The 24815-nt window shown below is 39.9% G+C and overlaps 3 protein-coding genes and 2 non-coding genes across 6 annotated transcripts; 4 read left to right on the top strand and 1 right to left on the bottom strand.

Moving 5' to 3' along the window:
- Positions 1 to 190: 190 nt before the first annotated feature.
- On the bottom strand, positions 191 to 2374 carry mrpl32 (mitochondrial ribosomal protein L32). Its single transcript, XM_023410420.2, has 3 exons — positions 2203 to 2374; positions 1895 to 2103; positions 191 to 827 (listed from the first exon to the last, which is right to left on the bottom strand). The coding sequence occupies exons 1-3, from the start codon at positions 2297 to 2299 to the stop codon at positions 579 to 581; spliced, it is 555 nt and encodes a 184-aa protein (XP_023266188.1). The 5' UTR covers positions 2300 to 2374; the 3' UTR covers positions 191 to 578.
- Positions 2375 to 3050: 676 nt separating this feature from the next.
- psma2a (proteasome 20S subunit alpha 2a) lies at positions 3051 to 7232 on the top strand. Its single transcript, XM_023410542.2, has 8 exons — positions 3051 to 3133; positions 3676 to 3752; positions 4345 to 4477; positions 5169 to 5291; positions 5414 to 5495; positions 5832 to 5905; positions 6055 to 6112; positions 6219 to 7232. The coding sequence occupies exons 1-8, from the start codon at positions 3093 to 3095 to the stop codon at positions 6333 to 6335; spliced, it is 705 nt and encodes a 234-aa protein (XP_023266310.1). The 5' UTR covers positions 3051 to 3092; the 3' UTR covers positions 6336 to 7232.
- A 403-nt stretch (positions 7233 to 7635) lies between these two features.
- Positions 7636 to 24160, top strand: atad2 (ATPase family AAA domain containing 2). 2 transcript variants are annotated; one of them, XM_023410509.2, is made up of 30 exons: positions 7636 to 8000; positions 9181 to 9335; positions 9660 to 9715; positions 9844 to 10030; positions 10226 to 10313; positions 10419 to 10497; positions 11054 to 11230; positions 12149 to 12269; positions 12747 to 12761; positions 13467 to 13568; positions 13802 to 13910; positions 14107 to 14222; positions 14548 to 14722; positions 15014 to 15102; positions 15700 to 15859; positions 16348 to 16438; positions 16737 to 16914; positions 16999 to 17135; positions 17377 to 17509; positions 18185 to 18371; positions 19099 to 19284; positions 19426 to 19561; positions 19913 to 20109; positions 20654 to 20813; positions 20959 to 21081; positions 21513 to 21686; positions 21778 to 22479; positions 22716 to 22849; positions 23071 to 23199; positions 23950 to 24160. In XM_023410509.2, the coding sequence occupies exons 1-30, from the start codon at positions 7806 to 7808 to the stop codon at positions 23980 to 23982; spliced, it is 4524 nt and encodes a 1507-aa protein (XP_023266277.1). In that variant the 5' UTR covers positions 7636 to 7805; the 3' UTR covers positions 23983 to 24160. The 2 variants fall into 2 exon arrangements, with proteins under 2 accessions (XP_023266277.1, XP_023266278.1); XM_023410510.2 differs by lacking the exon at positions 12747 to 12761.
- LOC111658156 (small nucleolar RNA SNORA5) lies at positions 15292 to 15426 on the top strand. The gene has a single exon (XR_002760978.1). It is a non-coding gene; the product is annotated as a small nucleolar RNA SNORA5 (small nucleolar RNA).
- Positions 18513 to 18647, top strand: LOC111658155 (small nucleolar RNA SNORA5). Its single transcript, XR_002760977.1, has one exon. It is a non-coding gene; the product is annotated as a small nucleolar RNA SNORA5 (small nucleolar RNA).
- Positions 24161 to 24815: the final 655 nt, after the last annotated feature.

Here is a 24815-nt window from a genome sequence, read left to right as displayed (position 1 = left end):
AGCAAAAATGGCAATTTTATTCACTTAAAATTAAATCTACAACACAATAAAGTGTGAAAGCCATTCACCTTTAACCAAAAAGAGCCTCAGGAGTTTAAATATATATATATATTTCACTAATGCAATCATTGCTATGCACATTGCTTGATCAAATTTTTTTTTTTTAATTAAACAAATTACATACATAAGATTGTTTTTTCATATAATGAATTTATTGTGAAACATTCAAATATACAGTAAATTTCTCTCAGACTGGCTTCAAGTCTGACAAACAGTCAAAAAATGAACAATGTCTGATACCAACAACTCCAAAGACTTTGATGTTGTGTTTTCTACCCATGTGTTAATGATATAGTACAGTATGGTCACAGACAGTGACCATACTGGAAAGTGAAAACGTTTCTCCTGTGATCAAACAAGCAGATCCCATTGTGGATCATGTTTGTGGAAACAAAACCTCTTCCTTTTACTGGATAACAGCCTGAACAAAATATGCTGTTCACTATGTCAAATAAACCATCAGTATGTAACTGACCACACCTGTGTCAAACTGAAGGTATATAGCAAACACAGCATCATTAGCTGAACCAGGCAGGCCTCTTTCTGGTTCTCTCCACTATCCTCTTGTCTTTGACCTGCTGGCTTGGTGTCTCACCCTCATACAGCACAACCGTCTCCACTGTTGGGGCCCTCAGCGGGGCTCCTTCCATTGCTTGAATCTGTTGACGAATCAGTGAAGTCTCCTTGCACACCTTAGCATAACAGAAGCCACACAGGATATGTTTCTGCTTCAAGTGGCCACACTCTAGACACGGCTCAATGTTGGTCTGAGATGGAGACGGAGAGAGAGACAGAGGGAAGACTGTGGGTCAAACTATGTCAAGACAACACTAACATTTATACACGCCAATACTGATTTGTGGCTATTAAGTAATTTTCTTGTAAGATGAGATATACAGTTCCTAAGCAAACTGAGTAAGTCTCAATTAAACTGTTCACAAAAAAGTGTGTGGATTATTGTGATTAACTAGAGACGTACTGATATAATTTTTCTGAAGTACTAATGGAACAACATGGACGTGTGCATTAAGTCACATTAAACAGCTGGAAATCATAAACAGATTCAGAATTTTTGACTTTATTGACTGAGGAAACACCTCAGATATTCTATTATATATGACACAGTATATACATACAGTCACTGGGAACTCTGTTAGGAACACCATACTAACACTGGGTAGGGCCTCCATTTGCTCTCTAAACAGCCTAATTTTTTGGCAGCATGGAGTCAACAACAAGCTGGAAACATTCCTTTGCTTTGTGACATGGTGCATTATCATGGTGAGAGTAGCCATTAGAAGATGGTAAACCGTAGAAGATGGAAAATACTCTGATCGGCTGTGGCATTCAAACAATGACTGTTGCCTCCTCCCCACTCTCCTGCAGCCCATTTGGCACCAACAATCATGCCACGGTTAAACTCACTGAGATCACATTTATTTTTTCCCCATTTTGATGTTTGATGTAAACATTAACTGTAGCTCCTGTCCTATCTGCATACTTTCATGCATTGCACAGTTGTCACATGATTGGCTGATTGGATAATTGCATGAATAAGCAGTTGTACAGGTGTTCCTAATAAAGTGCATGTACTTACACATGTATAATTTGATGGTAAACTGTTAATGCAGCATCAATCCAACTATCATCCGAGTAAACATATTGATAAACATTAATTATATGTTTGTGTTGAGTTTTGATAATGTCATTTTTAAAGCTTTCCCAGTCAGTCAGTACAGACAACCAGTATTCTACCCGAGACAAAATTAGTTATAGTTGTGTTTTGGGGTGAAGCCCCCTTGAGAGAATCTAAAGGAGGTTCTATTCAGCATACCTTGACTTTTAAGAGTTTGCTGTCATCTCTCCTTCTGGTGCGGTTGATCTCTATCGTGCGTCTCTTCTTGGGTACTGCCATCCAAAAGATGCCGTCCATGAGGCCGGGGGGCTGCTCCAGACTCTCCTGCTCCTCCAGCTGGTGGTCCTGGTCATCCTCGGGCTGGAGTTGAGGCAGGAGACTGGGGCCATTGACTGCCAGCGCTGGAGCTGCACCAATGAAATACACCGTTACCTTCTTATCACCGTAACCCAACAGTCAGCTCAGTAAGGTTAGCTAACATCCAGAGCTCCAGGCGGTAAACTCACCAAGGTGTCGGTCTAGTCCCGCCGCCTGTAGAAGTCTGCTCTCAATATGTAGCAAAGAGCATCTGAGGCTCTGGACTAAAGCTGCTAAATTCATCATTTTAATTGTCAGCACGTTTCGTCTCTTTCCAACATGTCAGACAGCTCACGGTCACTGAAGTTTAGTGCGTCACTACACTGCGACACAAAAAAAAAAAAAAAAAAAAAAAAAAAAAAAAAAAACTATACTTCTTCTTCTTCTGTTTAATTTCTGGCAGACAAGCCTGATTCTGACGTCTTACTACCATCTATCGGTCAACTGTCCAAAAATACACTGCAGAAATAATTCAACAAAACTTGGTGATGCTTTCCAAACAGTTACCAAACCATGCCTATTGGCCTGTTTTGTCAGGATAGTTTGAACTAAATGTAGCCTTTGCCTCCAGTTATTGTCTCTTATTAGTTTTACGTGCATAGATATATGTTTTTAAAAGATCTTACTTGTTTATGCTGTGACATTCAGTTGAAAAATATCAATGTATACGCTAAATACAAAAGGGCCCACAACAATTTCTAATTCCTGTTATTCCTTGTTGTCATTATTGTCTAGTATTGGTCCAATATAACTGATATGCAGAATAATTTGCCACTATGTGATCTTTAGTCCAGATCATGTGAAAATTCAATCTCAGAAATCACATCAATACTAGAATGAGAAGTTTCACGTTTTTACTGATTCATTTCAGATTTGGCTCATTTGAGACTCACTATATCTATCTGGTCTCTAAACATCTGTACAGCCTGATAACATTTCGGCTGGTGGTTTGTGTGCAGTCTTGATAGGCGGCAGTATACACACTCTGAAGGTACTTTACAAATCTCCGGCCAACACAGCGTAGAAGAAGAAGAACAAGATGGCGGAACGAGGCTACAGTTTCTCCCTCACCACATTTAGGTAAACTTTGTTAAAATTATCGTGAAATTGAAAAAAACACATCTACTCATGCACCCTGTGGTGGTTGTAACTGTATACTAGTTTGAGAAAATGTTGGCGCAGTTTTCTGTTTTGATTTTAAAAGAAGATTTTGGGAGCCGCTGTAGTTGATGCACTGTCATTGCCGGGTAGTGTAATGAATCGGCTAACGTTGACTGTTAGCATGGCGGCTAAGTGGATTTTAAATGAAACGGTTAAGTGCCTTTACTTTTTCTAATAGCAATAATAAAAACTCCCTGAATATTTGGACTTTTGGGTCAATAACTGAACAGAATGAAGCAGGTCGATTTTATATAATAGATACTACTTTTAGCTAAGCTAACGCTAAGTTAGCTCAGATGAGTCAGTTGTTCTAGCGTTTGCTTTCAGTTTCGCCTTGTTAATTGTAAACCGTGTTCTCAAACTACAGTTGTTGTTGTTGTTGTTGTATGTCCATTTAGTTAAGTTTATTTCTAGTCCGCTTTTCAGCATAATAATGCAACATCCCGTGTTTCCTCTTGCAGCCCTTCGGGGAAACTGGTCCAGATTGAATATGCCCTGGCAGCTGTAGCAGCCGGAGCTCCCTCAGTTGGCATCAAAGGTAATGGCTCCTGGAAATCAGTGGATCATGTTGAACTGTTGTTGGTTTTGGAACAAAACTGGGTTACGGGTCTTTGAGGATTATTTCCTTGTTTATAAAAGGGGTGAAAAATGAAAGAAGAGATTTTATTAAGTTTGACGTTGGACCACATCAATTTAAAGTCCGATTGCTATCAGAGGATGCAACAAGACTCTCACTGGAAGAGTGTTTAGTCTTTACTTGCCTTTCATTAATGTAGGGTAAGTTAACACAGGAACACATGAATTAGATAGTTTCTTTATTGTCACTTGCTTAGTGTATTTTCTCCTGACTTAAATGTGTAAAACACAGTGCAGAGGGCAGTGTGACAACAAAACAAAATTACTTTGATAAATCTGGTACAGTGTGGTAAAGTAATACATGCTATAGTTTTGCTTTTCTGTCTGCAGTATTTTTTCATAATAGTAAAGGATGTGTCATTTATCTGGCCTAATATGTGGGCCATTTTAACAGACACAGGTGCAGCAACCTAAGCTTTCAACAGCATCCTTAAAGGCTGCGCATCAGTTTCATTTGTAAAATCACTAACTGTGATATTATTCTTGATTTTCAGCTTCAAATGGAGTTGTCCTGGCAACAGAGAAGAAACAGAAGTCCATTCTGTATGATGAGCAGAGTGTCCATAAAGTGGAGCCCATCACTAAACACATAGGCATGGTCTACAGTGGCATGGGGCCTGATTACAGGTGGGGACTATTTCCAGCACCTTACCTTTCTTTCCCAACTTCAGACAAGAAGTATCTATGTGAATATCTACCAAATGTTAAATTCAATAGAGGGAACAAGTGTGAAAAGAGGCTGCATGTAGACGGTTCACTAGCAGCTGAAAAAATAGTCCTAGCCTGTCTGTTGTAAATTGATATATTGGAGGTTTGGCATGTTTTAACCCTCCAACAAGCTGTACTTCATTTTTGCAAAGCATGCCATGATGTTTTTAGATTGATGATCTACTTTCCAGACAGCTGTTGATATCTGGTGCCCCGGCACAAGATTTTAGAATCACCTGTTGGAAAAACATTTGTACTTTAAGAAACCAAATGTGGTTGTTAGTTTGTATTACTGCCAGGATAAAGTTTTTCTTGTGCGATTTCTCTTAGGTGATCATTTTTTGTTTAGTATTGGTGAGTTAAGTTTAATGAGCTGTTCACATATACGTATTGAAAAGGCTGGGACGGTCACAGTTTCATGCTTTTTGGTTGTGAGAACGGATCATGCCCATATCATGTGGGCACAACATAAAAACAAATATTAAAAAAACACCATTCAGCAACTTTGTAGCCTCTTTATGTGAGAAATCCAGAAGATGTCAAACAGAGTTTTTATGAATACTTGACCTCACATATATCAAAAGCTTCATGGGTTGTCTTCTCCTTGCAGGGTTTTAGTGCGACGAGCCCGGAAGTTGGCACAACAGTACTTCCTGGTTTACCAGGAGCCTATTCCCACAGGCCAGCTTGTCCAGAGAGTGGCCTCTGTTATGCAGGAGTACACACAGTCTGGGTGTGTATTAACTAAGACATATGAATACATATATGCTTATAGACACATCACATTTGTATTTTAAAGGTAAGATGTATTCAGTCTGAATACTTAGTTTGAACCTGTCTTATTTTTTCCTCCAGTGGTGTGCGTCCATTTGGCGTATCGTTGCTGATAGCTGGATGGGATGAAGACCACCCCTACCTGTTCCAGTCAGACCCCTCCGTATGTTGTATTCATTCACTCTTTTTTATATTTGTTGAAAAACAATAAATGTCCTAAGGTACTGAGCTCTTTACAGCTCAATGTTTTATAGTAGTTTAATTGTTTATTGTCTTTGACAGCAGATTCATCCTGAATTACTTTAACAATGCACCACTCATTTTTATCTTCCCCAAAACCTGTTAGTTATACTCTTTATTATGCAGATCTTGTCAGATTGAAATGTGCTCAACCCTTACACACTCACTCTCAGCCTGCAGTCATTTTAAATAGTCTGTATGACAGAGGTAGAACTTCCTTGCTGACCTAAAGGGTTTCTTTCTTCTTTTTGATTGGCAGGGTGCATATTTTGCATGGAAAGCCACAGCAATGGGAAAGAACTATGTTAATGGAAAAACATTCCTTGAGAAAAGGTATGAGTTTACAATTAAAGGCATTTTTTTTTGAAGAATGAAAATTATGTTGTAACCACAAACGTACAGATGTGGATTATCATAATATGGACTCAGTTTGAGGCACACTGCACAGATTGGTAGATGAACTCTTTCTTTTCCTTCTCCAGGTATAACAATGATCTGGAATTGGAAGATGCCATCCACACAGCCATCTTGACATTGAAGGTATATTGTTGATTATAAAAAATATGCAGAGTATTGGACTCTTTGGTTACACAGTTTTTCCTTTTTATTATCAGTCATTTACACTCTTCTGTCTCTGTGTTTAAAGGAGAGTTTCGAGGGTCAGATGACAGAGGAGAACATTGAGGTGGGGATCTGCAATGAGGCCGGCTTCAAAAGACTCACCCCAGCAGAGGTGAAAGACTACCTGGCTGCCATTGCGTGATCACACCCTGCCTGGTGACAGGGCTTTCGGCCACATTTCAAGACAAAGGCAGCAGCACAGTAGCCAACAGTCTCATGACACATTTCTGTAAACCACAGTTTTTCATGTTTTCTGCCCTGAAAACATGAGGGTGGGGACACATCATTACTATATTCATGATTATTAATGTGACATGATACTTAGACCAATTTACTTAAAGAGCTTTTTGAGCACAGCCTTTGTGTGTTTACAGCTAATGTAACTGACACTCACAACTACATTGACTAAACCCCATCAGTGGCTGTGAGATGCCAGACTTATGACTAATTGGCTTTGTTGTTAAGCACATGCCCTTTTACTGTGAAATGTGACCGTTGGCTACTGTGCATATGAAAAGGAATGTGGGCTCTGATGAGTGAAGTCTCAAGTCTTCCATTGAATCGTTCAGTTTTCTTCTTTCTCATTACTGTTGCAACAGCAATACTATTGGTTTACAAATCAAGTACTGCATTATGTATTCATTCAAAATTCGATTGCTTGTCACCAAATGTGACAAATGACCTCTGGCACAAAAAACTAATTCAAATGATGTCAAGGCTAACACCTATTAAGAGGCCATTAGACAAGGCCTTGGCCTCACATCTGACTGGTGAGTTATTCACCCTGAGCATTGACACATCCCCCTAAATCTCCCAACTACAATTAATCAGTGTCACTCTAACACACTAGGAAGGAGAATAAACATAAGGGAGCAAGTAGGAAGGATACAATGGAAAATTTTGAGAATTTGCAGTCAGGATCTGGTTGCCTGTACAGCAGTTTTACAAAATGTACTTTTTTTTCAGGCTAGAAACAATTCTAGAGTTTGTATTTTCTCTTCTGTAATCTGTCACGTTCAAATAAAAGATAATGATTCCAGTTTGACTCCTTGTATTAAATGATTATATATATATTTTTTAAATGGAACGTTAAAGATATTTTATTGATTAAAATGGAGAATGTATGAATGTGCTGTCAGTACATGGTTTGTGTACATAATGAGCGCGCGCTAGTGCACAGTTTGGAGCAGAGCGCGCTCTAACTTCAACTGGAACACCTTTTCAAATTGTATACGTATCGCTCCGCTTATGTTAGATTTAAAATAATACTATGACTGATGTGATTACGACAACAACAGTGATCGCGAAAATATTCTGCATCGTTAATGTGATGAAAATAAAATCAATTTGATAATTTCACTTCATGTACAATTTTCCAAGAGATCTATTTTTCCTGGCGGCAGCTCATGGATATCTACCTCATAACCTCCGATGACGTTTATGGCGCCAGAAATCAAGGGTTTAGTGAGGAGATAGTAGTGTGTGTGTCAGCTGGCGGATATTTACCGTTATTGTACTATGTTGGCGGTTCTGTGAGCGTTAGACTTTTTAAGGCAGAATAGTGGCTGATTATCCGTCGTTGGTGCTGGTATAAGCTCGGTTTGGAGTCAAGATGGTGATACTACGCAGCAGCGGCACTGTCGGCGCTGATCCGGTGGCAACTCCGAAGAGGAGGTCGATTGAGTTGGACACAAGCTCCGAGTTTCTGTCGTTGCTTCCCGCGTCGCAGAGAAAGTCCGCCCGGTTGACCCGGTCCTCTCGGGCCCTGGATGACAGCTTCAGCAGCAGCGAAAATAACACGGCGAATGTGAGAATACTCTCGTACACGGCTGGTTACATAGATAGATCACCATTTGTTAGGTGGTTAAATTATTTATAAACGTAACTTTACTGTGCTAGTTTTGCTAGCGTGCTAAGCTAACTAGCTACATTGACAGCTAGACACTTAGTTAGGCTACTGCCAAATTATCTGAATGAGCACCCCAAGTCTCTTAACGTTTTACTGAAACTCGCATGTCTATTGCACATTTATTATTTTAAACGTAACGGCCATTTATAAACTCCATAGTCCAAATTATACAGCCAGTGAACAATCTGTTATAATGTTTTGTTCAGTGGTATGTGCCATGGTCATAAAACAGTGCTATAGGTTACAAGACCAGGTTGTCAAGTATACTTCCCAGATGTCAGAAGTTAATTGCCCAGCAAGGGGGTGTGTTGCATGTGATTGATTTGGGGGAGGGGGTGAGTAATCTACTAATCCATTTTTTCATGAACTCATTCATTCATTCATTCTTTAAAGCTTATCTAAGACTCCTCTGTTACTAATAAATGTGCTTGATATACTGTAACCAAGTTTTTCTCAGAGACACTATTTTGTAAAACATACTCCACTACAGCTTTCTTAACTTTGACCCCAGTTTTAAAAACATGTTTTATTTTGTCTGTACACATATACTTGACATTGATGTTAAGTAACGTTTATCATAAACTACTTTTTAAAAGTATATTCCCGGAGTGAAACGGTTTTCTGTACAGTGGTGTTTAACTCTTAGGACCTAGTTCCAATACAAAAACAAAACATCCTCTATACATTCAAAGAAGTTCATCAAAGTGCCTGCTGATACAGTGGTCAGCAGGCGAACCCATAAGGCAGATGGTTCGGTGAATACAGTGCACTAAGATATTTGCAAATTGGAAAAAGTTTCAAATAAAGCTGAAGCAAATGAATAGAAATGAATGGGATTATGGATAATGTTACATGTAAATAATGACAAACTCTGTTTGCTTCACACTCCTACTGGTTACTGCAAAGTAGAGAGTCATAGTGGCAGCTGATTTCTAGATGTGTATCCCATGTCAGTTTTGCACAGAACCAGAAGTTAATCAAGTAATTATTCTTCACCCCAGCCCACAATTAACTTGAATTCTTGGAAATGGAAACTATATATATTGTAAATGATAAACTTGTAATTTGACTGTTCCAGGGACATGCTGAAATGAAGCAGGATGAGGAAAGTGGTCTCCATCACTCTCTGAGGACCAGAGGACAGAGAGTTAAACTAGAGGTCTCCTTTGCCAACATGGAGCCACAGACCAGTTCGCCTGTGAATGAAGACAAGGCTGGAGGCTTCTGCACCAGGTAATACAGATCCACTCACCTTGATTACTATTTGATTATTAGTGTCAATATTTAGCCAACTTTCCCCTACCTGTAGATTTGCAGGTTAGGGATTAAATGCGGAAAACTGGTCACAAACTAAATATGGCTCTTGGCCATTGCCGGGGCTCTGTTGCAAAGGCAAACATTTAGGTTCGTAATGTGTTAAATGTGCAACAGATATTTGTGAAAAAAAATAAAAAAAACCTAATACTTCGTGTTTTTTACTAAATATGGCAAACACACAATGCAATGACATGACACAAGGAACTAATTTTTAATGCAATATGTTCTTTCTGTCTTCAGGAAATCGTCCAGGCTACAGAGAGAAGGAAAAGCATCCAGTGGCAAGCAGCAAGCAGGTACAGTCCGCTACAGTGTTTTTCCATAGAGCACTTAGATTGCTTAGATTATATTGCACAAGAAAGTTGTTTTAGGAGGGTCTACACTGCTAAGAGGCTAACAAACAGCACTTCTGTTGGTGCCTCAGATGTTCCAGAAGAAGTGGAGGCGTCGTCCACTCCCAGGAGGAGCCGCTTTAACCTACAGAGCCGAGAAGTAGTGGAGGAGGAGGAGGAGGAAGAGGAGGATCGCTCAGTGCGACGTAGCTCCCGAATCACCAGATACAAGCTGGATTCCCGCAACCAGTCAGTGCTCTACGACCGCCTCATCACCAAGTGAGTTCAGCAACATTTACTCCAGTTTCTTTCGGTTTCTACCTCCCCCACTGGTTCTGTTGAATATAAAGCTGCAGCACCACCTCAAGTATTGAAGACACATACACAAACAACTTTGGAGCTCAGTTTGAAACTAATGACTTGTTAATTTCATGATGAACTTCGAGAAAAGTTTTGTCTTTAATTTAACCTTAGCACTGCTGAAGCTGTCCTCCAGAAGATGGATGACATGAAGAAGATGAGACGCAGACTGAGGAGCAGAGATAGAGACACTAAAGAAGAGGTAAAACCCTAATCAGCAAACATTGCACTTTGATTTTCAAGCTGACAAACTGAAAAAAATCAAAGCAGTGAGTAAATAAGCATTTGACCTGTTTGCCCTGAGCAGCTGGGTGTTTACACCAGGGGCCGGATGCTAAGGTCTGTGAGGACGAATGTGGAGAATAAAGACACTAAGGAGAACCAAGGTGAGATGGATTAAGTTTAGTAACAACATAATGTACATAGCTGTTGGAAACAAAGCATGCTATTCAGTTTTGCAGATACTTTGTTTAGTTTTATACATGGAGGCTCTCAAAGACATGGGAAACACCTGCATACACTGGTGGGTTTTCATCTTAAGGTCTATGGGCTATCTCCTTATAATGTAATCCAAAACAGAATTTATATATTGTTTAAAAATTGTAATTAGCCAGATATTTTGAATAATGTTTTGTAAATTTGCAAAGCTGATTTGATTTTCAGGCAGTGGCAATGATTTGATCTTCGCACCAGCTCTCCAGTGCGTCCTTAGTTGAGCTTAGTGCTGTTACGGCTGTCTAGTGGCTCTATTTTAGACAGACACTAGGAAGTAGTCAGCTACAGGATGAGTTGGAAATTCTGTTCTGAAGTGCAAAACTGCAAGAACCTCATTGTGAAACTAATAATAATAATAATTATAAAAAGTACCATAAATTTTGTCTGTAGATTTAGGGAGCAGCGGTAGTTTATGTTATGAATTCTTTTCTTTTTTCTTTTTCACAGGAGGGGATGAGGATGATCACGATGAAGAAGAGGAGGAAGACAGAGAACATGAGGAGGAGGAGGAAGATGATGATGATGAGGAGGATGGCGAGGATGAGGATGAAGAAGAAGAAAACCAGAGGCGCTATGACTTCAGACAGCGAAAGGCAGTGGTTCGTTACCAGGCCCCGCAGGATGGTACTGCTTCTTTTCAAAACTATTGATTGATGTTGTTTAGATGGTAGATGTGTCAGCATGTGAAAGGGTTGAAACACTTGTAATAAATACTCCAATTTTAGCTTAATTTTAGACTCAGAAATCATATGAGTCCTTTTGGAGACAGTTCTGTTACTGAAATCTGATAATGCATAAATGCTAAAAAATGTAATTTAATATTAATTTGGGCTATAGTCTCCTGGTCAATTGGTTAGTTGATATGCTCTTGTCCGACCAAATTCTCATTGGTCTTACAATCACGTGTGTTACTAATAAGGAGAGAAGTGCCACATCGATTATTTTACTTATTATTTCACATTCCTAAATGGTTAATGCAATATTTTTGTCTAGATCTAGAGGCAAAATTATGAAAATTGTGTCCCTGTCTAAATATTTATATACCTAACTGTAACAGAATTGGCATATTTCAGTATGTCATTCCGCAAATACTAGGTTTTATGTTTTTTATAATTCATTTAGGCGAATAGTGATACCAGGTAGAATGCACTCGGGGCACTGTGGACAGTTCAGTTAATCTAGAGAACACATGCAGGTTTTTTTCCCTACGATGAATTGACTAGGTATGACCTACTCTACGCTGAAGAATAGGTATAATTTAAGCCGACCAAGATTTTCTTTGGTTGACTACAGCCTTAAATTTTAAGGGATAGGGCTACAGTTTCTTGCCCTGCAAATCTGTGCTGGTGTTGACCACAAGAAGCTGATTGCTATAAAAACATGAGATCTCTGTACCTTTTTGTAAACCTTGTTTAGAAGTTAGTCATTAGTTATGAAGAGACACAATGCAGGAAATCCCCAGTGTTTTCTTTAAGGTCAATTAATCACAATTTCTGCTTGCATTACTTTGACACAGTTTGAGGTTTGTAAATGTTTTGTCAGAACCTAGAGAGCCAAGGAAACGCAGCATGTACTTCAAGGACCACTCATCTCCTACCAGACGAAGGTTCAGATTCAGCTCCACGGCCCCCAGGAGCCCATACAACAGGAGGAGAACCAGCCGGTTAGTATGACTGCTTAGTCACGACACATTACTCTATAACTGAGAAACAAAACATCTGCAATCTGTTTTCTCACTAACACTCAATGGTCAGATTTATAATGTATTAAATAATCTTCCAATTTACTGTACCAATCGGCAAAAGTGGTCTGACTCGTACAGTAGCAGAACAGGATCACACCTATAATCAGTCTTACATTTGTATGTAATACAAATACTAGTTTATTACTAATGCAGCCAGGATAAACTGTAGTTATAACATTGGAACAGATGCTTTTTCACTTTTCTCACTCAGGTTTATCAAAGCTTTTCCTGGAAGATGGAGCCTTTTAATAAATCGCTTCTTCACAGTGTGACAGCTATTACATTGTATTACTTACTCATAGCTCATACACTCACACACGCCTGCATTATCACATTTAAAAATCCATTCCAAAATCCTCTTTTTTCCTCTTCTTTTCTGATTCATCCCACCCTCAGGAGTAGTTCTGAGAGGTAAGACCCTCACTATTTGTCTTTGTCAGTGTTTATGGTTAGTCTGTAGTGTGTCTTTGAGGTGCTGTCTGTCTCTGCTAGCACTATGGTTGTCGGTAGGCGTGGCACATTCGGGTGGCAGTATGGTTTAAGTATTGAGTCGTTGAACCACATTTCGCCCAAACTTTTTTATTTTTATGCTTTTGTTTAAACAAAGAAAGATCCATTGTTTTGAAGGTTGAGTCTCTATTAGCCAGTATTTTATGTGCATCTTATCACAAAGCATCCCTTGCCTTTGGAACCACGAGTTTTGCGTACTTTATTTATTACTTGGTCTTTAAAGTGAATTCTGTAAGACAAGCCCTCCATGTGTGTCGTTGTGGTCAGATTTCATGCATGGTGATGGTGTCATTTAAACTGGCTGGATGAGTCACCCCTATGTTGTTGTTGCACATAATGCATAATCAAATACTTTTGCCTTGCATTTTTTTCTAAATTCATGGATTTTCACCTTTACATCTGCAATGTGTTTGTGTATGTGAATACTTTCTTATTAGTGGGTGGTAATGGTGTTGTGTATTTTTGTTTGTCAGAATTTTTGTGTTCAAGTTAGTGTTGGTTGTCACTTAACAGCATTAATTCTTGTGTTGTAGAGAGTGACATACCTTGATTTTGCTGGAGCTCTTTGTTTACGATCAACTGTTTTTGCAACCTTTGCCCTTGCAGAAGGAGACATGCCATACACAGCAGCGACTCCACCTCCTCATCTTCAGACGATGAGAAATTCCAGAGAAGGAGGAGTAAGAACAGGAGCAGGTCAGTCAACAGGTGAGAGCAGCAGCAGCAGCCGTCATACAGCACAATTACAAGTAGACAACAGCAATGTTCTTCAGCATGTGGGTGGACCACAAAGACAAACAAAGCAAGTTTTATGTCTCTAGTTCATTAATTGATCTTTTGATTGCCTGCAGTGTAAAGGGGATAAGACAGGATACACTTACAAATGTGTCTCCAAGAAAAATCTGTTAAGAAATATTGTGATATTTGTGTTTTTCATGCAGATGTCTACCTATGAACCTTGTGAAAGAAGACCTGCTGGGAATCCACAAGGACAGGATGAAGATTGGAGCCAGCCTCGCTGATGTGGACCCCATGCACATAGACAGGACGGTAAGAGGATACGGCGAAAGCAGTCTGACTAAACAGGGGCCATACACACTGCTATATTGATTCAAACATAAGATTACCCTGATTATGTTTTTGAAGTGGCACTCTGAAAAAACATAAAACAAGACTTTTCACATCTTTAAAAAATACTGTTACATTTTTGAAGAATATGAGAAAACAAAATTATTTTGTGATCCAGGTGTGCTTTGACAGCATTGGAGGTTTGAGTAGACACATCTCAGCGTTGAAGGAGATGGTGGTGTTCCCTCTCCTCTACCCAGAAGTCTTTGAAAGGTTCAAAATACAGCCACCCAGGTAAACAATGTGTGTGTTTGAACGAGTGAAAGTGGCACGCTTGCTTGCATATACAATGTTCCCATAGGTTGAGAATCTACAAGTGGTGTCAAACTGGGTTGGTGAAGTGGAGTGTTGTCTACAACATGTGTTTACTGCCGTATATTCAACTTTTCCACTATTTCTGTGCCTTTCTCTCACTCTGTCTCCTGCTTTTCTTTCTTCTTTGCGTGTCCTTTCTGTTCTCAGTCTGCTGCTGCCTCAGGCTTCGGTTGGGTTTTAATGCCAATTAAATCCTAATGAAATCCCCATTATTGCTCCTTGTCATGTTTTCTTTTGTCCTTAGGGGCTGTCTGTTTTATGGTCCACCAGGCACAGGGAAAACCCTTGTAGCCAGAGCCCTGGCCAACGAGTGCAGTCAGGGGGAAAGAAAGGTGTCATTCTTCATGAGAAAAGGAGCTGACTGCCTCAGTAAGTGGGTGGGAGAATCTGAGAGACAGCTACGCCTGCTGTTTGACCAGGTAAATCAAACTGTTCTTCAATGTACCACATACTAAGACTTTCAGGGATGGTTTTTGGGACAGATTGAGATTTATTCCTTTCTTGAAAACTTTATTAGTGTCCTGTTTTTAACAAAGATAAAACTACCAACAAAGAGAGAACATATTTTTACAAAGCTAACTCACTATATTTTGATACAATAACCTGTAGATTAGAATTATTTAAGTTAAGGCCTGTACATTATTATTAAGTATCAGGTCAGAAGATAAGGCAATCTGTGACTGATTGAATTCTTAATGAATTGTTTGTAGGCATACCAAATGCGTCCATCCATCATCTTCTTCGATGAGATTGATGGTTTGGCTCCAGTCAGGTCCAGCCGTCAAGACCAGATCCACAGGTCAGCTGTGCTCCTTACTTTATGCTGTTCATGATATATGTAGGTTTTTGCTATTGCTACATAGCCAGTGTTAGCATCAACACTGTGGACATGGACACGCTGTTGAGTCATTTACATTTAAATAGACCTATGATCCATAAATTCTGCCCTCACACAGAACTGATGTAGCCCAGAGGTACTCTTTATTCTTGCAGCTTTGTCAAATTCAGTGTGTTCTTTACAGTGGACCTCACTGGCCAAAATGGCTGCCACAGAGACTGTAGTTCATGGGCCCCACCTCCTTACATCATGGACAGTGGGGATAAATATGTACTACAGACAAATATCAGACATTACCAAAGTGATCTCTTGAAATTGCTTACTTTTCTGATCATCAGTAAAATAACCCAAAGGTGGTCAGCAATGTGAATAAGAGAAAAGCAAACAAATCCTCACTTTTGAGGACAGCATCAAGCTGCTGTCCTTGGAAGAAGACATTTTCTGTTACATTTTCTGTTGCAACTAAATCTATGACTTTGATATAGTCGTCACTACAATCCAGCATCTTCAGTTGACCAAGAGTCAGATGGTAATCTGAGCCTTACTCTTTCTGTATAGTTCCATTGTGTCGACCCTCCTGGCTCTGATGGATGGATTAGATGGTAGAGGCGAGGTTGTTGTGATAGGAGCCACAAACAGACTGGACTCCATCGACCCAGCTCTGAGAAGACCAGGACGCTTTGACAGAGAGTTTCTCTTTGGCCTGCCTGACAGAGAGGTGAGAAACTCTACATACCCTTTACTGGTTAGAAGCTATAATAAAACATTTTACATGTAGGTTGTTGTTAAATCGTAATGAACTTTCAAAAATCAGCAGACACGTATGATGTGGAGTAATGTAATTTCTGTGTAGTTTGCACCTATCACTCCTGTTCATGTATAGGAGGTGATTTTTTTTCGGTTTTCTGAATGCATGGAAACTTTTTGAGATAAAAACTTGGTTCTTTAGGATCTCCTGATTCTTAGATTTGTCTTAGTTCAAATAGTCATGTGAAATGTACCATCATTGGTTTTATTACTTTGCTGGTGGGTGTTTATTCTATTACATATTTTAAAATGAGCAGCATCTTTAGGTTGTAGAAAAAGAAAAGCAACTCTGAGCACATTCTCAAATGATTTTGGGACAAGGGGATAATGGTTTTTAGTTTTTATCTTGCAGACTTTTGGTTCTGGTCTTGAAATGCTGTGATTTCATTTTTATTGCAGGCTAGAAAGGACATTCTGAAGATCCACACCAGACAGTGGACTCCTCGACCCTCTGACACTTTTCTGGAGGAATTGGCAGATAAATGTGTTGGTATGTTTGCATAGTGGTTCCCAACTGCTTGAAAAAATTACACATCTTCCTAAACTTCTCCAACTTGGTATAACAACAAAAATAGTAGTTTTTATTCTTTTTAAGTGCATTTATGTGAAATTATCCTAGAATGAGCCCAAGACAAAGTCTGTGTCTCACAACCAAAATCCTTCCAAGTCCATCCATGAATCTCTACAGGGGAAACTTGCACAAAGTTTTGTACTACCAGGACTACAGATTAAAGTTTGTCTGCTGGTTTCAGAGGCCCTTAACAATAAGCTGTGTCTTTACTTGGCAGGTTATTGTGGAGCAGACATCAAGGCAGTGTGTTCAGAAGCTGCCCTGTGTGCACTGCGACGTCGCTACCCACAAATCTACTCCTCATCACAGAAACTTGTACTTGATGTCAACTCTATTGCCATCACAAACAAAGACTTTATGTCCGCCATGTCCAAGATGGTGCCAGCTGCGCAGAGGTAGTGTATTTTGCGGCTGTCTCTTTTTTTAGTGTAAACACTACTCTGTCATTCAGTAAATATGATGCCAATTGTGATTTTTAGGGCGGTAGTGTCACCAGCCAAGGCCTTGATTCCTGCCATCCGTCCTCTGCTGAGTTCCGCCCTGCAGAACATCCTCCACACAGTCAGCAGAGTGTTCCCGCATGCTGAGCAGGGCTTAAAGAGGAAGAGAGAACATGGTACAGTCCTGCTCGTCCTCTTCTCTTGCTCTGTTTTGCATTAATTTATTCTGGCCCTTGTGTTCTGTTCATGGTCGTGCATTCTTTTATTTAATTTTAAGTAATTTCCTGTGTCCATAAGAAATTATAGAATAGATAACATCTAGATTGATTGTTCATTTGCCAACCTCTTTTGGAGCATCAGTCGGCCACTTGGAATAACTGCTGTAGTGTGTGTTTGTGCTTGTGTGTTCATTTCCAGATGTGGCCTGTGGTGTGTCTGAGGATGACCTGATGTTCAGTGAGGATGAGGACTCGGAGATCTGCTCCAACGTACAGACCCCTCACTCTAAACTCAAAACACCTGCTGCTAATGGACTCCTCAACCTCAACAGGTGGGTTAGCCGTTATTCAGAGAAGAATTTTATGCTGCAGGTTTATTTTTTTACTCACTGTGTCTAAAGAGACATCAAAATGTGACTTTCAAATATTAATGCACTGTTACTTTTTATTTCATGAACTTGAAACTTTGGAGACCCTACCACTTGTAAAACACTTAGAACTTCATTAACTCATTAGGCCTAAATTAACTCAGTAGGACTTGGACGCCAAGTCAAGTATTGTCAGTAGGATTCGCCAGCTGATGAGTATTCCTGAGTTGATAAAAGTGTTTGCAAGCTATGATATCTGCCAAATGGGGGGTTTCTAAGTTCCAACTTAGAAGGATGCCTTAACTTTTCTATTTTTGAGTTCATAAAACATAATGGTGAACTGTTAACATGTGAAAAAAAGCTTGTTTTAATGAGTATTTACTTCTTTCCCTTTAGAAAATAAAAATAAACTAAATGTGGAATTTTCCCAGAAAACATTTTGTTTACGACTATATCTATGGAGTTTAGACTTTTAGTTTTGTGTGTTGTACTTGTCTTCCCTCTGTTCCCTTTATCTTTACTTTGCTTTGAAAACATAATTTAAGCAACTTAATGAGCCCTTGAAAACCTCAGTGAAAATAAGTCTGAACATCCTCACTATTTCACCTATCTCAGTCTCTGTCATCTCTCCTTGTGTAGGAGTGTGCTAAGCCAGCCGACATCCTACCGTCCAAGACTGCTGTTGGAGGGCAGACCAGGCTCCGGTCAGAGCTCCCACCTGGCCCCTGCTGTCCTCCATGCTCTGGAGAAATTCACCGTGTACACCCTGGACATGGCCATGCTGTTTGGAGCCAGTGCAACTGCACCAGAAGAGACTTGTGCTCAGGTAAATGACATATTCATGTAGATATTTCACAACAAATAAGATTTCATGAGATGCCTTTGAGTTGGGTCATTTACATTTAAACAGATCCATAAATACTGCCCTCACACAGAACTGATGTAGCCTAGAGGGGCTCTTTATTCTTGCAGCCTTGTCAAATTCAGTGTGTTCTTTACAATGGACCTCACTGGCCAAAATGGCTGCCACAGAGACTGTAGTTCATGGGCCCCACCTCCTTACATCATGGACAGTGGGGATAAATATGTACTACAGACAAATAGTAGACATTACCAAAGTGATCTCTTGAAATTGCTTATTTTTCTAATCATAAAATAACCCAAAGGTGTTCAGCAATTTAAAGAGAAGAAAAGGAAACAAATCCTCACTTTTGAGCGAGGGTTTAAATGAGCTGTTTGTACATTTTGCTATTGTTACAGAGCCAACTGTAGCATTAACATCGGTTTACCTGCTCACACCAGTGTGGAAGAAACGTTGCACGTTTCCACTGTCTCCAGCAGTGGAAAGCAACGTTAGCTTTAGTTCGTTTTTCTTCTTCTTCTATCACTGCTTTTCTTCTACTGAAGTTAGCTAAATTGGCTAACTAGCTAGCCCCAGTTCCAGTATCGTGTTCTGTGAAAGTGCCCCTGTTCTGTATGTTTATCTGTAGATTAACTTCCAGTTTTTGTAAAGCATACCATATATTAGTGTTTCTTTGTCATATGTTCTGCAGATTTTTGTTGAAGCCAAACGGACAGCTCCCAGTATCCTCTACATCCCTCACATTGGACAGTGGTGGGAAACAGTGGGTCCTGCCTTAAGAGCAACCTTCCTCAGCCTGCTTAGCTCGATCCCTGCCTTCTCTCCTATACTGCTGCTGGCCACCTGCAACCTGCAATACAACCAACTCAGTATGGAGGTATCAAAAGAAGAGTGATACAATATTGACTTGCTGTGGAGTGAAAATAAGATGTCAAAGCACAATGTAGAAGGATTTTCTGAAATGTAGACAAAAACTCTACAAAAATGTCTTCCCTCATCCCTCACTTTCTTGGCTCAGGTTCAAGAATTGTTTCGCGTGGAGTACGGGGAGGTTTTCCACATCCAGGTCCCCACCAGCAGAGAGAGAACAAACTTCTTTGAGGACCTGATCCTAAACCAGGCTGCCAAGGCCCCTGCCTCAAAAAAGAAAGCTGGTGAGAAATACATGAATTTGGTAACAAACTACATATCTAAGTTAGCTTTGTGTAGTATGTGATTGACATGGGCTTTGGTGCTTTTCTAATCTCAGGTAATGTGTTCAGAAAAACATAACATTGCTGAAACATCCTTGAAAACCACAGGGGTTCAATTGTATAATGAAAATTATGGAATGGGCATTAAACTTGTAAAGTTTAATTCTGGATGAGGAGAGGGGTCATAGAGCAAAAAATGCAGCATATTTCAGGGCATAGTGCAGAGTGTTAATTTAAAACTACTGATAAAATGCATTGTCTATGAACTGTATGAGGTTTGAGTGCATTTGTGTCTGTCAACCCTCTTCTCAGTGCTACATGTGTTGGAGGCGCTCCCTGTCGCCCCTCCACCTCCTCCACGTCAGCTGACAATAGAAGAGACCCAAAAATTGGAGGGGCAGGAGGAAAACACCCTCAGGGAGCTCCGCCTCTTCCTGCGTGATGTCACCAACCGACTGTCCCAAGATAAACGCTTCAAGGCTTTTACAAAGCCTGTGGATTTAGATGAGGTAGCTGTAATTAAATTCTATTCTCTCCTAATCAGTTGCCTTATTTGAAGCTCATTTACTAATGGCCAAGTTGTGATATCTGTGTTTTGCACTGTATCCCGTTAGGCCAGGAAGTAGGTTGCTGTTCAGTGTTGTTTTACTCTATGGTGGTCTATCTTCTTTTAATACCTGTTTCCAGCATCTCCACTGAGTGGAGAGATGACTTGACCATCTTTGGTGGCTTACACTGCTGTTTGCCACAGTTTTTTTTTTTTTGATAGTACCCCTGGGTGGCACCGAAGTCAGACATTTTTAAATCCTACATATAGTTATGTTAAAATGGTAAATAAATGGCTTATCTGCAACCCAGTGAGCTGCTGACACTTATTCTGTTGCTCATATCTGTAGATTATAGTGGGGTCCAAAATCTCAGACCACTGTCCCATTAAAGAGAATAAGTAAAGTTGTTTCAGACTTTTGGACCCCACTGTATACACTGAACTCCCATGTTAAATTAGATTCCTTTCTTTATGGTCGTATTCACAACAGTCTCTTTGTGTGTCAGGTTCCAGATTACGCTGAGGTGATCAAGAAGCCCATGGACCTGTCAACAGTTCTCTCCAAGATAGATCTCCATCAGTACAGGACAGTGAAAGAGTTCCTGCAAGATGTGGATCTCATTTGGCAGAATGCCCTTGAATACAACCCAGACAGAGACCCCTCAGGTACAAAGAACACTACTGTGTAAATCAAACTCATGCAGAATGTACTAATTAATTTCCGTTATATCTATATATAGTCTCTGATGATGAATGAAACACTAAACTCTGTGTGTGTGTCTATGTGTGTGTCTGTGTGTGTTTCCTCCAGACCGTCAGATCCGCCACAGAGCATGTGCATTGAAGGACACTGTCCATGCCATCATTACAGATGAGCTGGATGAAGATTTTGAGAAGATTTGTGAGGACATCAAAGCGTCGCGCAGCACACGAGGTAGATGCTCTGTGTGTCTGTGTGTGATAGTAGAAAATCTCATGATTAACTTTGTCCTAGCCTCTAATTTTAACTCTGACATTCTGTGTGAGCCTAGTTTTAAATATTAACCAGTGTAGATAATTTTAGTTACCCTTGGACTGACTTGACTCTGACAAATATGTAGCGGCTAACGTTGAAAACCTCTTACAAAGTACCTTAGACAACATTTATGCTTTTATTTTCATACTACCATATTTAATTTTGTCATGTACATTTGTACTTCTCTCAGTATTGTCCCTCAAAGTACAATTTGGTTGTGATTTGAATCAAGACTGCGCAGTTGCATACACTTAAACCAGACCTTTCAGTTTAGGTGAACAAAAGTAGTTTCACAGAAGTGCAAAGGTGGAGAAAAAAGCAGTGTGCTTTCTGTTTTTTGTCTACCTCAGGTTGCTCCACTGCCAGGTTTGCTCCCTCCTTTTACCATGTCCTTCCCAAACAGCACAAACCTCCAGCCGAGGCCAAGATCACTGACATGACCCCACAAAGACATCAGGCTGTAGCCACAGCTGCCGTTTGCCCCAATACAAGTGCCTCTACTGTTACAACACCCAAAAACACAGGTAAAAACTACTTTAGATTACAAAAAACAAACAAATAAGTAACATAAAAGAACTATAACAAATAAATCTTTATCTCCTTTTGTTCCCCCAGCCCATAGGAAGAAAAGGCGGAAGAGTCGCTGGTCTGCTGGCTTACTTGCAAAGAAGAAGTCTTCCTCCTCTCCTCATGTATCCAGAGAGTTGGACTCTGATGAGGATGAGGAAGATGGAGATGACGAAGAGGAGGCTGAGAAGGAAACAGGAGCAGAGCGTGATGAGGGGACTGGTGGAGAGGAGGATCAGATGGAGGTTGATGTAGAATCAGGGCCTGCAGAAGCTCAGGAAGGTGGTTCAGGGCCCACTGAGAGGGAACAGGAGGAGAAGGGAATAGAGGAGGGGAGTCAAGCTGCTGAAGACAAGGTTATCCTGTGTGAAAGCGAAAAAACAGAAAATGACGACCTTACGCAGAATGAAAAAGAAAAGGTGGATAAATCTGTCACAGATGAACCAGGACAGTCGGAAGGAAACATAGCGATGACAGAGGGAGGAAATGAGAACAGTGAAACCATTTCAGAGAACACTAACAAAGACAGCCACATTGACACAGGGGGAGATACCCACGGACAAAAGCTGACAGAAACTGAAATTGTGAAATGTCAAACTGGAAGACTGGCAAATGACAGGAACAACAAAGTAGCCACAGCAGAGGAAGCAGAGCCGAAGAGCCATGCTGAGCGAATGGAGGTGGAAGCGACTGAAACCTCAACCACAGATGCCTCTGCAGCTGTCAGAGGAGATGAGGATACTAACACAGGTTGGATATCAGTACTGTCTCACAGTCAGAGTTTGGCAAAGAATATATGAAGAGGATTGCTGACCGTCAATCCACTTAATCACTCATGAAAGAAAATCACTAGTGTAGTGTTTCTAGAGATAGAAAGGTGCAGCCTAAGTGTTTCTTTATGCTTTGTGCCTCAGAGCCAATGTGTGAGCAGTCTGTCATCTATTACAGTGATCTTAATATTTGGGTGCATGTGTTTTGTGTCTCAGAGCGGAGTGTGAGGCGAATGACTCGGGCTCTAAAGAATGCTGTGTTGCAGCAGCAGATGATTGATGTGGACAAAGCTCTGCAGATACTGGACCAGAAAATTCCTCCTCTGGTGGTGGACAGAGACAAATTAAAGGTGTGGGATACATGCTGGGATACATGCTGGCTTATTCTACAGTCTTATAGTTACCCGTCCATCTGGGTTTCTGCATCTTGACTTGTGTTATAGTAGCCCTAAAAAGCAGATGACTTTTTTTTGTCAATCCTCTTTCTGTACTATGCTCCTTGTATATTGAGTTTGCTAAAAAATGTCTTCTGCATGTCATTCCTCTTTCTGTCCTTTCTTCGTTTCATCAGGAGCTGCTGCAGAGAGTGGTGACCAAGACTGAGGGCTACGAGGTCTACAAGCTGGAGAAACTCTATGCACTGCTCTGCCAGAGCATTTATAGACACAGACGAGACTTCAACAAAACAGCACTAATACAGGTTTGTACTTGACTGTACTGATGAGCAGATGTAGCATTTTTTTCACTGTAGATATTCTGACTTGTCATAGGAGGAAACGCACAGGGGTGAAGTAATAATCTTAACAATGGCTCTCAGTGAACCTGTGTGTGAACAACAATAGTGTCCTGGAACTGTTATGATGTGGTAAAAAGTCTCCACTGAAGAAAACCTAAGATATTCAGTTTTCATATTTTATTGTAGCAATGTTGTCCAAGAGAAGTGTAGGATAATGATAATTACATGTAGCCTTAAAGGAGACCAATTATGCTTATTTCCAGCTCTATATTTTTATTTTGGGACTCCACTAGAGCAGCTTTGCATGATCCCTCAGTCAAGCCTTTGATTTAATCAGGCATATTAGCTCAGGTGTCTTTAAAGCCGACTTTCTTCTGATTCGCCAAACATCGAGAACTTTGCTAAGTTGTGGCTCACACAGTGTTTGTGAACACCACCGCTTAATGTTTAATATGGACATCCAACATTGTAATACACACACACACACACACACACACACACACACACATACATACATACATACATACATACATACATACTTATATATTTATACACATATATGCATATGACAGGCCCCCTTTAATGTGGAATATTGCCAGTGTTATTTAGTATTAAATGTATATTTCATGTTTTTGACACAGTAGATTGTTATTTTTTGCTTTACTGTAATGTTCCTAATCAGATGTGCTTCTCTGGTCTTTTTTATTTGATCAGGAGTTGGAGCAGGAGATTGAAGACTTCTGTTGACCTTTCTACAACTATAATGTGACCATTTTTGATAAATGTGTTCATCATCTTCACAGCTGTGTAAATATACAAACATTGTTTCTATTTTCATAGAAATCTACAGGCACCTCTATTTGTGTATTAGCTATAACTTTGTAACCTCTTTTGTTTATATTTAATAAAATTGATTTCCTCTAAATGTTATGTACCTTTTTGTGAGCTCAACCTTCAGACTAATGCTGCTACAGCTAGTGAAGAATCATGTCATAGCTGATAATTTGACCTTTGCCATAATTTCCATCAAACCCTGATTCACTTGTCCAGCATGTCAGGGGAATTTGTATTAGAAAGTGTCATGTTGGCTTTCTATTCCTGTTTTTCGGGACATGTGGTTGACCTTAAAAAAAAACATTGTGCAAAAAATAACCGCTGCCGTAAATAATTTTCTTAAAGGGTCACTCCACCAATTTTACATGTTAAATGTAATTTAGATTTAGATATATCAAAAGATAGCAAAGAGTTGTATGATGGAAAGTAGCTTGAAGTCAAGAGAAACAGATTTACCTTCTCAGTCAACTGGCCCTCAGGGCTAGAGTGAGATCTAGATCTAAACACATCAAGATCCATACATTATTTCCTGAAAAATGCCTTATCTCGCAATGTTTAAGAAATTGATTTTAACAAACATTCCTGAATACGCCTTTTTAAACGGATCGACACCAAATTTGGTGCAAATCAGTTCAGTACGTATGCTAATGCTAATGTAGGGATCTTAATAAAAAATCAGATATATTTATGGTGTTGTCTATGAGTTTGTACCATTTTGTGTAGATCCAGATAATAATAATCCGGAT

This window comes from Seriola lalandi, unplaced genomic scaffold (assembly GCF_002814215.2).
Source record: "Seriola lalandi dorsalis isolate HSWRI2012SDOR001 ecotype SW California unplaced genomic scaffold, Sedor1 jcf7180002054425, whole genome shotgun sequence".
In the NCBI taxonomy this organism is placed as follows: Eukaryota; Metazoa; Chordata; class Actinopteri; order Carangiformes; family Carangidae; genus Seriola; species Seriola lalandi.
Note: the sequence above shows the minus strand (reverse complement) of the source record. Positions and strands in the feature narration are given on the sequence as shown.